General features: G+C 35.2%; 2 protein-coding genes across 4 annotated transcripts; both read left to right on the top strand.

Moving 5' to 3' along the window:
• On the top strand, window positions 56-3,721 carry LOC105165484 (ribokinase). 2 transcript variants are annotated; one of them, XM_011084511.2, is made up of 5 exons: window positions 56-785; window positions 1,409-1,594; window positions 2,454-2,649; window positions 2,721-2,846; window positions 3,440-3,721. In XM_011084511.2, exons 1-4 carry the CDS (start codon window positions 156-158, stop codon window positions 2,810-2,812), a joined length of 1,104 nt encoding a protein of 367 aa, XP_011082813.1. In that variant the 5' UTR covers window positions 56-155; the 3' UTR covers window positions 2,813-2,846; window positions 3,440-3,721. The 2 variants fall into 2 exon arrangements, with proteins under 2 accessions (XP_011082813.1, XP_020550377.1); XM_020694718.1 differs by having other exon boundaries at window positions 3,420-3,721.
• On the top strand, window positions 12,422-17,666 carry LOC105165483 (mitogen-activated protein kinase 19). 2 transcript variants are annotated; one of them, XM_011084509.2, is made up of 10 exons: window positions 12,422-12,829; window positions 13,588-13,996; window positions 14,160-14,287; window positions 14,433-14,492; window positions 15,216-15,365; window positions 15,451-15,606; window positions 15,735-15,946; window positions 16,038-16,139; window positions 16,453-16,610; window positions 16,872-17,666. In XM_011084509.2, exons 1-10 carry the CDS (start codon window positions 12,803-12,805, stop codon window positions 17,345-17,347), a joined length of 1,878 nt encoding a protein of 625 aa, XP_011082811.1. In that variant the 5' UTR covers window positions 12,422-12,802; the 3' UTR covers window positions 17,348-17,666. The 2 variants fall into 2 exon arrangements, with proteins under 2 accessions (XP_011082811.1, XP_011082812.1); XM_011084510.2 differs by having other exon boundaries at window positions 12,423-12,829; window positions 16,453-16,601.

Genomic DNA, 17,724 nt, shown 5'->3' with positions numbered 1-17,724 from the left:
ATTCCGCATACATTTGTATCTCAACTCCTGACTCCAGCCAACCTCCATCTCTATCGAACAAAGTCCTGAGATAAAACCATGGCGCTGACTCATAGCCAACAACACACACTCACACAAGAACAAGGAGAACTAAGATCCATAGAAGAAACACGAAAATGGGAGGATTTTCGACGCTTTCAGCTCCAAAACCATGGCGCCACCATCACAAGCTCTCGACCATCTCGAATCAACCGGCCACCAAGAACGTCCCGTCTCTCCTTTTCAATCCCCCACCGTCAAGGAAACCAAAGCCCTTTTATTGTTTTGCCTTGGACTCCTCTAAAACCGAGGCGCCGCCGCTAGTGGTGGTGGGATCAGCCAATGCAGATATCTACGTGGAGATTGAGAGGTTGCCGAAAGAGGGCGAGACTGTTTCTGCTAAAACTGGGCAGACGCTGGCGGGGGGAAAGGGGGCTAATCAAGCAGTCTGTGGGGGGAAGTTGGATTACCCCACTTACTTTGTGGGTCAGGTGGGAGGGGATGCTCATGGGAAGTTGATCGCTGAGGCGTTGGAGGGTGGTGGGGTTTTGCTTGATCACTTGAGTATTGTGGGTGATGCTCCCACTGGCCACGCCGTGGTGATGTTGCAGACTGATGGGCAGAACTCTATTATCATTGTGGGGGGTGCTAATATGGCTTCTTGGCCTGAGACTTTGCCGCCGGAGGATTTGGAGGTTGTGAAGAATGCTGGGATTGTTTTGCTTCAGAGGGAGATTCCTGATTCTGTTAACATTCAGGTTGCCAAGGTGAGAGATTTGCGTTTGTTCTTGTTCTGATTGTAATTGTTTGTGTTTGGATTGGTGGAAGATGTGTTAAAAAATTGGACTTTTATATGCTTTAACCCGTTCTTGTTCTGTAATGAACATTTTTTATGATCAATGTGGTTTATATTGAGGCCTTAATGGCATTCTTTTTGCTTAATCAGTACTTACACTTCCTTACTACAAGTCCAAGATCCTAGTTTGTGAGAGAATTAACACTGGTGAACTATGAGGGTTGCTATTGAACTCTGCTATGATGGTCTAGAAAAGAACATAAATCAGTACAAAAAAAAAATGTTTCGGAATCTATTTCGTCTTTCCAGAATGCAGCACACTGTTAACCACCTGAAAGATTTGTTTCATCATCTTTGGATATATTTCAGAGGTATTACTGAACACATGGCAGCCGTTGTGAAATTCAAAATTATACAGTTTCATTGTATTTGCTATTCGCAATGATCTTGGCTTACATCATGTCAACACCCACACCCAAGCCAAGAAATTCGAAAATCTCAAGTGCATGCTGAAGTTAATTAGATGAACAGAAACATCTGCATCAGTTAACATTGTTTGACAATATGCTTGTGTAACCTTCTTTATGAATTCAGACTGCCAGGAGTGCCGGTGTTCCTGTCATCTTGGATGCTGGCGGAGTTGATGCCCCAATCCCTCCAGAACTACTCAAGTTTATTGATATTTTGAGCCCAAATGAAACTGAGCTTGGTCGTCTGACAAATATGCCTACAGAAAGTTTTGAACAGATTAGTGAAGCTGTGGGGAAATGCCATAAAATGGTTAGTTTCCAAATGCTTGCATATTGGTTGCATAAAGATTGTTATTTTGTGTGTTGACTTCCCTACTGTGAAACTATATTTAGACAAGGTGACGTGTATACGTGGCTCACCAGCTTGGGGGTTTGTTGTATGCAGTTTCTGTTACTTCAACTAAGTCCTTTGCCGTGGAAATTCTTCTAACAGTTTTTAGCAATATCTTCTCTCTTAGTCCATTGTTCTTGAGTTATCTGATATACTGTCACAGAGTGCCGCAATTTAAAGAGGAGCCAACAGTACATCTAATTATTTTAAAGGGTAAATTATATTTGCCATCCGAACTATACCTGTTTTTACACTTTGCCATTGAAATTTCTTTTTATGTCAACTTTCATCTCAACTTTTCGAAATTTGCACTTTTCCATATATGATGCGTTTTTTTTTAGATTTTTCTGCCGGGAAAACATCACATGTTGTGCATATGTAAAAATACCACATCACAAAACCTTTAAATATTACATGTGCACTGCATGTGTATTCGACAAAAAATTTGGTTGAAAACAGTTATAAACGGCAAAGTGGAAAATTTCATAATGTTGAGATGATAAGTTCATGCAAAGAAAAAGTTAGATGCCAAAGTGTAAAAATGGTCATAGTTTGAATGACAAAATGCATTTAACCCTATTTTAAAACATCTTGCAACACACCCTGATCAAACAATCCTGTTCTTTTACTGTGACATTGTATAAAAAACATTGCTTCATTGCAAAATGAAGAGAGTACCTCGTTATGGTCAGCTTCCTAGTGGTAGCTATTATAGAGTGGATATTGAATTGATTACTCTTATTAGTACATGTTTCTTTAGATGTTTCCTATTTTTCAGGGTGTTAAGCAAGTGCTTGTGAAACTCGGAGCCAAAGGGTCCGTTCTTTTCGTAGAAGGAGAGGAACCGATCAGACAAGCTATCATATCAGCTCCCAAAGTAATTGATACCACTGGTGCCGGTGATACTTTTACTGCTGCTTTTGCTGTGGCTCTCGTGGAGGGAAAGTCCAAAAAAGAATGCCTGAAATTTGCTGGTATGCAAAACTAGCCATTTCTACTCTTTTTCGTATAAGCTCTATCTAACAAAGGCCTTAATTATTTTCAGCTGCAGCAGCTTCACTCTGTGTTCAAGTAAAGGGTGCCATACCAAGCATGCCTGACAGGAAAGCTGTTTTGAATCTTCTTCAGACGCATTAAGTATGCTTGTTAGCACATCTGATGTTTATAAGAGGTATTCTTCTTTAACAATGTTATCTGACCTTTGTTAGGCAAAGCTGCAATGCTGCTTCCATAACTTATCCTAAATACATAAACATATAACCTAAGCATCTTGAGATATGAAATTTCCCTCAATCCCTTCAAGATTTGCAAAAGGGGTCGATCGCCCTAACTCTTTAGCCTGTAGGAGTAATTGTTTGAGAATGCAATCTAGCTCTTCCCAATCTAGCAAGTCGAGGTGGTATATGATGAAGATGTGTATAAAAGTAGGAGATACTGAAAAAATCTTTCTTGGTATATGAACCGTTTTCTACCGTACAATATAGAAACGCTCACAGCTTGTTTTCTGGTGGCATTTAAGCATTGGACAACTATGTATGATCGTGCTCATTCATGTCTTACTTCAGCTCGCCTCCTCTACTCTACCACTTCCGTTTATCTGCCTATCTGCTGCTCGAGTGCTGTATGTGTTATTGGTTTTACATGTCTATGTAGACTGCGTATTGCCCTTATAGTTTCTTCATTTTGCGATGTGATCAACACATGGAAATTTCATTTTGCTCGTCATTATTTACAATTAAAAAAGAGTTGGACAACGAACGCCAGGTCCACGGACGAAGTTGCTCCCAATGGACGCATCCGCAGAGAAAATTCTTGACCATTTACGTTGTCTACCTTCAGACAAATATCCTTCCAGGAAAAGGACCTCTCGCCGACTCTTCGCAGCTGGTCCAAAGTTCCCAACTTCTCACACATCATCAAAATGTAAGAATAAACATAAATTTCTGTCTCAATCTTGGCTGGCGCATCGTGGCTGTTTGTTTACTTGTTTTTTTAGCAAGTAAATAGTTGATCAACTATATTTTTCATCCAACCACTTCATTTTTACCTCTCAATTTTGAGTCTTCTTTTCTTTAATAGAAAAGACCAATTACATTATAAATATATCATGGTACGCAATTCTATCAAGTGCAAATTCGTACCGAACAAAGCAACAAATTAATATATAAGTCGATCAACATCTATATATGTAGGATTCGATCCCAATACTTTTGTTTATTGAAAAATTTTTGGACTTCAACCTTACTGCCATGGCAAATCCCTTGTTAGCAGATCCATTTTTAGTCTTGAAAACCAAAGATTCGGTTGTCGCAAGAGATATTATTTATGTTGTGTAAGAACAAATTTAGCACGTGTCTGTATAGTCCTCGACTTATGAATAACAATGGGTTCGGGTAAATTGAGGCGCCGTGAACCCATCCCCAATGGGGAGGGGTTCGGGTTCAATTTACAATTTAATTTAAAAAAACACCTGTTATTCTAGAATTTTAAAAAATAATTCTAAGCAATTTGTTTCAGGGTTGAAGCGGGGCGGGTTTTTATCCTGATAAATTTGGATCCGAGTTATCTCTTTTCAAGGAAACGGGGTAGGTGTGTGTTACTTTGACTTGGTCCTTTTAAGTTGAAATGCGATCTTGTGTAATGAAACGTCCACGTCTTTGGTCCTAAAACCAACCGTTAGGTTTTGATTTTTTCACCAAAAAAAGACAAATGCGCACGTGCTCAATAAAACCCAAGATTACAGGGCCATCTTCACCTCTTACATTTCCATCTTTATCTTTCTGCCTCAACAAAAATCTCAGCATATATATGAATTATAGCCAATTATTTTCACAAGACAAGTATTTTCTTTTACGATTAATCAAATTTCGTAAGTCATAACTTATGGACATCCCTATTTAATTTCGGGGCGATTAAAACCTAAGCAATTTAACAGTCATACAAATTAATCGGAAATTTATTGAGAATTTTCATTATTTCAAAATGATTGATCTTCTTTTTCTCTCTTCTTTGAACTTCATCCCTTTATGAGAAAAGTCGTAAATAAAGATTATTGCTCCCTTTTATGAGAAAAGCCATGTATAAAAATTATTTGTGATGGGACTTAACAATCAAACTTATGAGATATCTACCGTAGTTCACATTAATTAATCTTGGTACAATTAATTGTAGATCGAATCTTCCAATTCAATGAGTGTATACACGTTAGATGTATATAATTTTTTTTTAATAAAATAAATGATGTTATCTTTCTATACGTAATTTATATATGTTAAATTTAAAAGAAAATACAATAAACTTTGACGTAGAAAATCCCATATGAATTGATGAGGCCATCACACCTAATGTAACCCCATTGAAAACTCATTCTGGCTAATGCTGGCATGTGCATTAGATTGGGTAGCGAGTTGTCAACATGGGTCAGCACGAGGCATAGGCGAGTGTTGGCGAGTTCTTGCAGAGTTTATGAGTGTTGGTGCCATCACACTGGCTGACGGGCAACAAATGGTACAAGAGTTGGTCGGTTGAAAAATGGTTGGATGACAGTGAACAACATGCTATATGGCGAGTGGGTGTGCAGGCCTTGGAAGTTGATAGTCAGTCTCGGCATATTGTGGCCTTCCAGGCTTGTGTCCCAGCAGTGTGCAGGACTTTGCTGGAAGTCGACAAGCATATGTGCAAGTATGTGTGTTCATGGCCGAGCTGAGCGCCTATGTGCGGAGTGGTTGGCAAGCAATTGCGCACAAGCAATGTACTTGTACGGCATCTCTCGGCAGGCTAACAGATGGTTTGTGCATTATGTACCCCATCTGTTGGAGTCCTTGGCAGGTTGGTAGATGGTGCATGCAGATGGCTTGATTGGTGAGCATATGACCGACAAGTCTTAGTGACTGTCTGCAGTTGTCAAGTCTTGGGGATTGATTGTACCTTAAGCAAGCAAACAACATGTGATAGGCGACTGAGGGGCGCGAACCGCCTGTCTACAAGGCAGAAGGTGGCTACAAACATGTCCTAGAATAGTAGGTCACTTAGTGACAGATTTTTAGGGCATTTTTCTAGCTATTGGGGGATGTCAACTACAAGCATGTTGTATTTTAATTGCTTTGTCAGGCTTGTATGGTTTTTCTTAGTGGTGGATGAGATCCATTTTGTGCAAGATTGAGGGTCCTTTGTATTTTGATTTGAGGAAATAAAATATAGGATAAATTGCATTTAAGTATCTTAAGGTTTGGCTCAATTACAAAAACCACCCTATTTTATAAAAAATTACACATATCCTTTGTAGGATGAAAGGCATGTCTACACCACATTTCAGCAGGGATCATACGATGCAAGCTTCAATTCCTTGATCTTGTACATCGCAAAGTTGAAGTCTGCAGCATTATATGATCTGATTGCTTGCCAGAAATACTTCTTGAGGAGAGGGATATTTATAATTTTTGAAATAACAGGATGTTATTGGTAATTAAGCCAAATCTCACGAGAGGTAGATATAATTTATCCTAAAATATAAGGTTGACTTTGGTCAACAATTAACTATATTGCTTGAATTCTTACTATGTTGCATGCTTTGTGAGTGCTTCTCAGCCCGTCTTTCTAATTTCATACATGAATGGAAATGTGTGAGGCAAGGCTGATTAGCTTGTGCGAAGCTAGATCGCAAAGTGGGTGTTAATATTCCGCTACCATAAAATAGGTAAACTAGGGGGGGCTATATTATAAGACTTAGGGACAGTTTCTCAACAATGTGAGTAGGTAGATGGGTTGTTTGTTAGGTAAGAGTAGGATACAATTGTCCTGTAGAAAATTTTAATTCTTAATAATAAATTCTTTAAATTTGTTTGAATAATTTTAAATTTAAAAAAATTTAATTCCTTTAATTTTAATTTTAAATTATATAAATTTTAATTTTCTAAAAAAATTGAATCATTTTAAAAATTCATTTTCGAAATCCTCCCCTCAAATCAAATGCAACCTTACACAATTTACGCACATGTTGATTTGGTGTGCTTAATAAGAAAATAAGGGCGAAAGGTCCTACACTTTTCCGGTAGTTTGTGGGTGTGGGGTTAGGTGGGACATGAGTGTGAAGAATATGCCATGGTTTCACGTGTTATTCCATTCCAAGTTGTTATTCCAAGTTGGATTGGATCCAATTATTGCCATTTTAATCATATTTATTGGATTATAATAGGAAACATTATCCACAATTATAGGAGTATATTACAACCATTCTCAAAATTTGACATAATTACCTTAATTGTTCTTTGAAGGGTTATAAATATTCTTTTACTTTTAATATTTATTTAATAATATGTTCATTCTAATGTTTTTATTAAAATTTTTATGATAAATTGTTCAAAATATCATTTTGAATTATGAGTAATAATTTTATATATTTTTTAGAATTTTAGAAATATTTTTATAGATTAATAGCTCTCTGGATTATTTATTTTACCCACACCCAGATTTTTTTAAAAAAAATTGTTTTGAAGTTTTTGATTAATTTAAAAATATTATTGCATTGCAGAATAAATATTGTAATAATATGTTAGTTGCTTTAAAAATATTATGGGAACAATCTAACACAGAATATTTAGGGGAGCACTCTATCATGTATTCTCTTTAGTTTTCGTTTCTTCTCACCTTATTTAAGGGTAAAGTACAATGGGTCTTTTGAAATTTTGTATAATTATAAATAAATCTTTTGTTATTTCGAAAATCATCAATACCCCCTGATTTCAATGATTGTTTAATAATTAACTCAATTCATTAGTTTTTCGTTAGGTTTTCATTTATTTTTATAGTGAATTGAACAAAATGCCCTTATTTCTTATTTTTTTAATTTTTTTTATAAACTAAGTGGATAATTTTTTCTTTACAAAATATTTTCATCCAACTCATCTAATTCTTTTTATCTTTTTTTAAAATGAAAACAATACAACAAATGCAAAATTGACAATTCAATACCTCCATCCAAGTATTACATAAATTCATCAAATATCAGATAATGTATTTGTAATTTTTCAACCAATAAAAAAATAATTATAATTATATTAAATTTAAAAAAAATTCGTCGTAATTTACACTAAATTAACTCCCCCAACTTTCTAGTACAAGAAATTGGACAAGTTGAGGAACAGTCTAGCATGGAAAATTCTAGGGTGCACCCTATCTGTGTATTCCATTTATTTTTTCCTCTTCTCACCTTATTTAATGTAATTAACCTTTCCTTCCCACTTCCACTTTATTTATTTTTTTAAGTTTATTTTCTTCTTTCTCCATCACACCATATTATATTATTTAACTGATTCTTCATTCCACTCACAATAAATTCGATAAATACATTAAAATAATCCATCAGAAAAGAAAAACCCCTTTAATTTTACACATCAACACATCTTATATTATGTCCCAACAAAATCAGTATTAATTTTTTTTTGATAATTACACTAAATTTCTTTTAAAAACATAAAATTATATTTTTTCAAAAAAAATTTTGAAATTATATTTACACCACCTTTAAAAATTCTTTATTTACATTCGACCCTTCTAATTAGAGTGTGAATAAGCAAAAAATATTATATAAAATTTTAATTAATATATATATGGAGCGATGTTAACATCATTATGTTTTGTCTCTTATAAGTACAAAATTATTATATAAGAATGTCGAACGGGGGGTAAAATTAAAAAATTATGTAATTTTTTTTTGCTTACTTCAGCATTTTTGGTCTAAAACCTAATAAAAGGGGGACACGTGTAAACAATAAGTGTAATTTCAAAACTTTTTTAGGAAAAGTGTAATTTCATATTTTCAGCGAAGTTCTAAGTGTAATCGAACCTTATTTAAGTTGACTATAATTATACTACTATTACATAAAACAACAGGTAAACTAAGTTTGACCTCATAATTCTATAATCACATGAATTCAATTTGGTGAACTAAATTAAAGGCCAACATGTGCAGACTCTCCGGGCAGTATTTTATGAAGTGGTGAAGTTGCAGGTCCCAAGAGTCCAGCACATAGGAACAGGATGATAAGTAGGTAGTGAGTGAGTTATAAGCAGGCGTTGATTGTTGTATTATTACAAATGAAAATGATTTGAGAAATGTGAGGGACAGTGTCATGTTGCAGACAAGTTGTTGCTCCATATCCACATGCCTTATATGAACATCTTCTGTCCAAATGGGTCATCAAAATCTCCCATCCCACACCAACCAAAGGGGACATCTTTGTTTTTTTTAATAATCCCACTTTTTATACTTGCTCTTTATTAATTTCAATCAAATATATGGGGTCTATATTATCATATAATTGAGACAATCTTTTCTTTTTCTTTTTTCTTCTTGGGAGGGGGACATGGCACACTCGTGAGACTTGGTGTAGTTACTATAAATTTTATGTAGTTTGAAAAATTAGATTTAGTACTTATGTTGGGTTGTTTTTGTCTAACAAATATGTATATTCATTATCAAAATTTATCGACTTTGTTGATTTTTAACAACAAAAACTGAATAAAAATTGTACATTTATCATCGATTGACTTCTCACAAACTTACTGCATGTCAAATAATTTTTTTTAACCGCTAATGCATGTGAGGAGGTGTATTTTCATCCTTATAAGAGTAATTTGACTACAAAATATTTGTTTCATTTTCAATAAGACAGTGATAAATCAATCAGGAGTAAATAGGAATTTCATTCAAAATTTTTTTTTTCTAATATCAACAAATTCAGTGAATTCTGACTAACAGAGAGATCTATTCGTCAGACGAAAATAAACATCGGGAACACTAAGTGTAATTTTTCAAACAACAGAGTTTACATATAAAATTGTATCAAACCTCATGAAAATGCAGTATAATTATTGCAATAAATAATCTTTTTAATTTAAAAAATCTTGAAATTTCAGCTTTACCATCACAACAGTATATGCTGGGTACACAGAGTTGTGCCCCCACATTGCTGGATCCTGCCCCATGAACATATGAGAGGAATAAGATGTCAAAATGAAATATCATTTTCCCAAATCTTGTGGTGCTGGTATTTATATATATGGTGTACATATCTCCATCTATTGATGTCAATTATCAAAGTGAGTTTGCCTGTACATGGTGTATGCAGAATACTCCACACAACCAATTATTTGATTCCCTTGAATGAATGGCTTTTGTGAGAGCCATCCAACAATTTTCCTTCCCTACATGCCAAAATTAAAGGGTCCAATATTAAATGTAGGCTTTCGGTTGAACATGACATGAAATTAGATTTTTTTTTTTTTTTTGTATGGGGACATATATATAGTAAATTTGATACACTTTTTACTAGATTAAGAGTTAACACACGTGGTTAGTTTAGATCTGGATGTGTTCTGTATGTAACCAATTTTATGTTGTTGATTGAGGTGGAACAGTCGATTCTGGAGCCTCAATATGCTGTAGGGAATAGGTTTGAAATCATCGCATACGTTCGCGTTGTTGGGGTAGTTCCTGATGAAAAAACTTTGACGGTCAAGTTACTGATGGTTTAAAGTCGTATATAACTAAAAATTGAGGAAGGTTTAATCTGAATCCCACAATTGTACACTATTGAGGAGACACTATCATAGATTCCACTTATTGTGCTGCATTTATCAAGGTTTGAGTGTGTTCCACATTCTATACCCTGTATCCTGGGTTGTTGTGTTAGTCAAGTCAATCAAACCCAACTCATTTACAAAAATACTTAGATTAGGACAAAGGCATCCGGCATGTTTAGAGTGTGGGGTGGAGGTCTAATTTAGATAGTTTAAATATTTTCTCCTCATCACTTATGAGAAAAAAGATAAAAAAACAAAAATCTAAAATGTTATCCAATTAATTTCAAATTTAATTTTGAACCAAAATTCTTCTCGTCTCTAAATGAGCTGGCGCCCTTTATTGAGATAAGAAACATAAAATTACTAATTTATCCATCTTCCCAACTCCTTTATTTTTACAAATATTTAGTTTTATTGAATAAAGTTTAATTAGCATATTAAAGAAAACACATAATAAAATAATAATAATAAGATGAATTCCGGTTCTTAATGTTGAAGAATCATTAACCGAAAATAAAGTGTTGATATGGTAAAGGTACGTGTCTGCCGCACCGACGGGCCGACCAAGACTTAGAAATAGTAAAATTAAAAAAACAATTGTACACCATCCAACCAAAAATTATCCATATAAATACAAATTGACTTGTTCATTCAATTTTCGTACCCTTCTGAAATGACTTACTACCTAATTAATCATATGTGAACTACAATCCAAAACTAGACATCAAAACACAACCAACAAACCAACTCAACTTCTCATAAATTATATATATGTATTTATTTATTTTTAAAAGTTGCTTTATATAATTTTAATTTATTTTACATCGATGGGTCGTAAAAACAGACCTGTATTGGCTGGAATTGAATATTTTACAATAATAAGTAATTACTTTTTAACAATATTTAAAAATAAAAAATCAAAAGTCAATAGTTAGGAAAAGTGTCCCTCATCTAAAAGGAACAACCCTTCAACAACTACATTAGAAGTAACTTGTTGGTTAAAACTTTGATTTTAATTTTGGTATGTGTGATTTATTTCCATCTTGAAAATAAAATAATGGACCCCTTTTCTTAATTTGTGAAAAATGAATGTTCGTTCAATTTATATATTTGTTTTTATTTTGACCACAAGTGTTACCATTTCACGTTGAATATGAAGTTAATTCTATTTGAGTAAGAGTTAATTAAACATTTTTCAACAAGTACAATTCTAATACTTCAGAGACATACTTATTAACAAAAATTTGCGCTAATAGAATCCAACTCGTTTATTATTAAAACGAACAATTTTAATTTGAATTTGATTGCATGAAACACGTTACATGTGTTAATTTGACTTTAGCTTGAAGAAGCCACTTCTCTAGGCAACTTTTCCTAATTTCCCTTCCTCCCATTGAAGAAATTATCAATTGTCTCTTCCATTGCACGCGTGCACAATCAATATAAATAAGTCACTATTCTTTTTTCATTTCTCAGTCTCCCACCAAAATGCTATTTTCATGCATTCTTATTGTACATATATTTCCGTCAAAGGTCTCCACGCAAAAGCCAATATTTGGATCAAAATCTTGACCAAAATATCTCATATTTTACTTTCTTTCATTTGAAATTTAATATTTATAGTATATTAAAAATTAAAAGCAACACGCCCATCATCATTATCAATCGTATTGATGTATTAATTGGATTAAGATATTGCTCTGCGGATCAAAATATATTATTATTATTTATTTACTGTTATATAAACAATTTTCTATCATATTTTATATCTTTTTGATAAAATAATAAATATAAAGTTTTTTTTTTTTTTTAAATTCTCGATTTTGATTACTGATTAACTTATCACTTTATATACAGCTTATTATTTAAAAAAAAGATGTAATTTGAGTTTATGAGTAGGGAGTAAATAGTAAATATGTAAAGAACAAGTGGAGTGAGAAGGCAATAAAGCAAAATTCCGTATACATACGTCGGTACGTAAGCGTCACACACTCCACTCGCCCACCAAACGGTCCCCATTGACTACAGTAATAATAATAATAATAATAACAATTCCTCATTACTGTCATTCAAATTTTATTTACAAAAAAGAAAAATGAAAATTCCGAAAACACGCAAAACCACACGATCCAACTTTTTCATTTGTATTAAAATCACTACGCCCTCCTCACCTTCACTTCTCTTTCCGCTCTCTCTCCATTTCCGGTCCCCTCTCTCTTTCTTTTTCTCCATATCGCCAAACCCTAATACATCTTTTTTTGTTGTTTCATTTGTTTTTCTCGATTTTTGTTTGTGTAATCTCTTCACTCAAGTGATTTGCTGTGAGAGGATTTATTGGAGAGGTGGTGGTTGCGCTTGTACTTGTTGCTGCCACTCATGCGAATGCAGCTCTTCTAGTTCATTTTGTCGTCGATTTATTGTTGAGAGCTCTGGCGTTGTGGTTTCTGTGTCTTTGTCAGCAGGTTGTTGCTTTGATCTGATCGGATCGAGGAACGAAGAGGACGCGGTCTTTTACTGAGACTGTTTGAGAAAGGAGGAGGAAAGATGCAGGTGCAAGATCAAAGAAAGAAGGTTTGTTGTTGTTTTTGTTGCTTGCTTTGCCTTTTCTTTTCTTTTTTTTTTTTTGGTGGCGCTCTGTGTTGTTATTTTGTCTCTTATACTGGAATTCAGTTTTTTTTTTTTTGAAAGAAAGATGATCAAAGGTTCCCAAGTCTCTACCTTGTACGATATCCCCTTCTGTTTTGGTGAAGAAGAGAGCTTAGTTTGTGTTGCGAAGCTTGATTTTTGTTTTGGTCGATGATGACCACATGGACGGTTGTAATATGTCTAGATCGCAAAATAAGATGTCTTGATCTCTGAAAAATTCCAACTTGCTCGGAGTGAAATTTGAAGTAAATTTCAGTTTTTTCTTTCTTTTTGTCTATATGAGTTGGTTCTGTCTGGTATGCAGTCAAAAATTGTTTTTGCATGATCTTCAAGAACATGAGAAATTGCTGGAAATTCTTGAGATTAGTAAGTAATATCTTTCTATTTGAATATATGGTAAAAAAAATCGGAATTTCCGCCAGTGATCTTTGCGATTCATAAGTTTACCTAGCAATAGCTTGTTTAATTGCTTTTGCAAGGTCTATATGTGGCAAAAATAGGAATGTAGTAACCGTAACTGTATATACATTTGAACCATGACAAGGTGAGTATTTCTGAATTTGTGAAATAAAAAATGTTGAATAAGTACCACTCTTGAAATTCTAATTTCTAAACAGTTTTTACTTTTTGTTTTTTTGGTACAAACACTATCAACTTTCCTAACCACACCACTTATTTTGCAGATCCCCAAAGAGGCAGATTTTTTTACTGACTATGGAGATGCCAATAGATACCAGATTCTGGAAATTATTGGAAAAGGTAGCTATGGAGTTGTTTGTGCTGCAATTGACACACATACTGGGGGAAAAGTAGCAATAAAGAAAATAACAGACATTTTTGAGCATATGTCTGATGCTATCCGGATTTTGCGTGAAATTAAGTTGCTTCGCCTTTTGCGCCATCCTGATATTGTTGAAATTAAGCGGATCATGCTACCACCTTCTAGGCGGGACTTTAAAGACATTTACGTGGTTTTCGAGCTTATGGAGTCGGACCTTCATCAAGTCATAAAAGCTAATGATGACTTGACACATGAGCATCACCGGTTTTTTCTCTATCAGATGCTACGGGCACTGAAATATATGCATACAGGTACATAAGAAAATGAGCTATCTGAATAAGCTTTTCTCACACTGTATGCTTGCAGTTTTCCGTACTCAGTTGCTTCTATTTATCTTATGTTGATCTTGGGTATCTGTTGTTTGGATGTGGTTCATCACTTTGTTCATACTTTTATGCATTACACTTTTTTCAGCTAATGTGTATCATCGGGATCTGAAACCAAAGAATATATTGGCAAATGCCAACTGCAAACTCAAAGTATGTGATTTTGGACTAGCTAGAGTGGCATTCAGTGACACTCCAACAACAATTTTTTGGACGGTACGTTCTAAGACCTTTGAATTTATCATCCTGTCAATAACTCCCTGTCGGCCTGTTTATGGGTAATGTCACTTTGTATTTTGTTTGTTATTTTGAAGGTTGTGTTTCAACTGCTAACGTTTCTGATGATTTGTCTCACATGCAGGATTATGTTGCTACAAGATGGTATAGGGCTCCTGAGTTGTGTGGCTCTTTCTTCTCCAAGGTAAGAAAATGTAGCAACATATACTCTTATATTCCTTTGTGGAACTTAGGTTTCACTTCAAGGTGCTGGAATCATGGTTTTATGATACTTCAATCAATCAAAGCATCTTTAATTGATGTTGTCCAGCTGTGTTGTATCATTAATTTTGGTGCACTTAGTTGGCCATTCAGCATTGGTGTACCTGACGCAGCATCCTACCCTCCTTGAATCAGCTGGTTTAATATTTTGGCCTTGTTGCGTTTCTTATTGTATAGAGTTCTCTTATCTTCTGATATTGGCATCATGGGAAGAGATTGTCTCACCCCTTAGCACCTTGCCCCTGAAAACCATAAATGGCCCCACATCACCTCTTGGGATTATAATGTTGCTGGTTTCATTGCACTTTACTTTTAAGGTGTTTATTGAAGCTTGAGTGCATTTAGGTCTTGTGAGTTTGCCATTGTTTCATAGTCTCTTAATTCTCAGTGGAAAGATGGAAAGTGGTGCAAGATACTAAGGTGTATAAGGATTTCTTTTCTGTCTTACATGTATTTGGAGTGCATCAAGTGAGTAGTAATTGTAGATTAAAATAATTCTTGTTCAGGGAGGACTATTGAACTCTCCTGGAAGTTGATATTTCTGTTCTGCAGAAGGTAATTGTGTCAGGTTGCATCAATTTCCTGGAGGGTTTTCTTAATTTATTCATCTAAATCTGTCTCATGTATTTTACATATTTTCTTGCAGTATACACCCGCTATCGATATTTGGAGCATAGGCTGTATCTTTGCGGAAGTCTTGACGGGGAAGCCATTGTTTCCCGGAAAAAGTGTTGTGCATCAACTGGATCTGATTACTGATCTTCTTGGAACACCATCAGCAGATACAATTGCTGGAGTGCGAAACATAACCCTTTGTGTAATATGTTACTGTGCTTAATATTCTCCAAGGTGTGGACCTAATTGTTGTGTTCTGTATTTAGGTACGTAATGAGAAGGCAAGGAAGTACTTAACCGAAATGAGGAGGAAGCGCCCTGTGCCTTTTGCTGAGAAATTTCCAAATGCAGATCCATTGGCGCTCAAATTGTTGCAAAGGTTGTTGGCTTTTGATCCGAAGGATCGTCCAAGCGCTGAAGAGGTACTATGTGGTGAATAAGCATTGCATTTCCACTAAATTTTCTGTATTTGATCTAACATTTGTTCATTCGGACACAAGTGTGGTCCAGCTATATTGTCTTGTACTGATTTTAGTTTATTTGGTTATAGGCACTAGCTGATCCTTACTTCAAGGGGTTGGCAAAAATTGAGAGGGAGCCTTCTTGTCAGCCAATCTCAAAGTTGGAGTTTGAATTCGAGCGACGAAGAGTGACAAAGGAAGATATCAGGGAATTAATATTTAGGGAAATATTGGAGTACCATCCTCAACTGTTGAAGGACTACATGGCTGGAACTGGTGGCACAAGTTTTCTGTACCCTAGGTTTGGAAACTATGCAATTGTAGCCTATCCGCATGATTTTCAACCTTTATATGATCTGTCAAATCATAATGGTGTTCTTTGTGTTATGTAGTGCCATTGGTCATTTCAAGAAGCAATTTGCCTATCTTGAGGAAAATGTTGGGAAAAGTGGGCCTGTGATACCTCCAGAGAGAAAGCATGTTTCTCTTCCAAGGTTAGAGTTGGACTTTATCTTTTATCTAATAGTTCTCTTACTTCAGCCAATATGCTTCTATTATGATATAACATGTCAAAATAACTCAATGCTTGTTCAAGCTCTTCCAGATTTCTTTTCAGCAACGAAAGAAATGCCTTAATGATGCACCTTAGAGTCTTTATTTCTCCTCCTGAGGATTTTAACAATGTTTTCGATGATCTCTTCTTTTTCTTTATTCATGAATATCAACACATTTGCATACAGTCAAAACAAAAGAATAGGGCGACTATTGTGTAAATCAACTGTATGACCGTATTTTGCTTTTATGCAGGTCTACCATAAACTCTTGTACCATTCCTCCCAAAACACAACCAAATGTTTCTGCAGTTGATAACCGGCAAATTACTGGAGAAACGTCTGCAGGTGTCATTTCAGGGAATATATCAAAGGTTTCAAGGCCACCACCACGGGTGCCCAATGGTATCGAAGGTTTCCTATTTCTCTCTGTGTTCTCATTAGTAGTCAGTTTATGAAATGAAACTCTCCAGAGAGAATATATGCAACCTTGCAATTGAGCTTTCTTAACAAGTCAGATAATCACGCAGTTTCCCCTTTTATTTCTGGAAGACGACTGTTGATTTAATTTCCGGCCTCTCTCAATTTTCTCTTGAGAAATTCAATTGGCTATAAATTATCTGTCTGCAATGCCTTGTCTTTTCTATTCTAACAACGTTGCCTTTTACTTTGCAGCCAAGCCCGGAAGAGTAGTGGGACCAGTTTTACCATATGAGAATGTTAGATCTCTGAGAGATTCTCATGACGGAAGAGCATATATCCAGAATTCTCTCATTCCTCAGTCGATCTCCCCACATTGTTTCTATAGGACTAACTCGGGGAAGAATGAAGAGAAATTCAGGATGGAATCTGGGATAGAGGCATCTCAAGTCAAACAACCCCCTAAGCAATTCATCCCAGTCAAGTCAATAAATGGCATGAGTATTGAAATTGATTGTAAAGCACAACATCAGTACACACCTTCTAAATTGAGCCCTGGAATGAGTTTCGACATTAATAGCAATCCATACTACCAGTCACCAGCAAAAGCAGGCATGTTGAATAGTCAAATTGCTATTGATGCTAAACTACTTCAAGCCCAATCTCAGTTTGTTGCAGCTGGGGCTGCTGCTCATCGAGAGGTAGGTGCCATTCAGCTCGGACTGACTTAAAAGGGGTTCTGTCACGAGTAGTGAAGTAATATCTCGGGTGAAAGAGAGCCGGATTCCCTAATGACTTAATGAGAAAGGGATGCTGAAGAGCATAAAGCTTTGCAAGTGAGTGAAGAAGATCCCCAGGTGATGAGTGATGATATTCGTGGAAATGTCAAGTGATTCCCACCGTCAATTTGGTTAGTCCTCTCTGTGATGAGCAGGCTGTTGTTTTAGTTTTAGTTTAGTTTATTCGCCTTCCGGCTTTAGTTCCCTGTATAGAAACAATTGTTTCATCATTGATCTATAAATATATATTTTTATAGATTCAATCTCCTCAGTCTTGTGCTCGCTTTCCTAGGAAATCTTCGGAATTGATTTGCTTGTAATACTATGTA

This window comes from Sesamum indicum, linkage group LG6, assembly GCF_000512975.1.
Source record: "Sesamum indicum cultivar Zhongzhi No. 13 linkage group LG6, S_indicum_v1.0, whole genome shotgun sequence".
Taxonomy (NCBI): Eukaryota; Viridiplantae; Streptophyta; class Magnoliopsida; order Lamiales; family Pedaliaceae; genus Sesamum; species Sesamum indicum.
The sequence above is the reverse complement of the archived record's forward strand: the minus strand, read 5'-3'. Positions and strand labels throughout refer to the sequence as shown.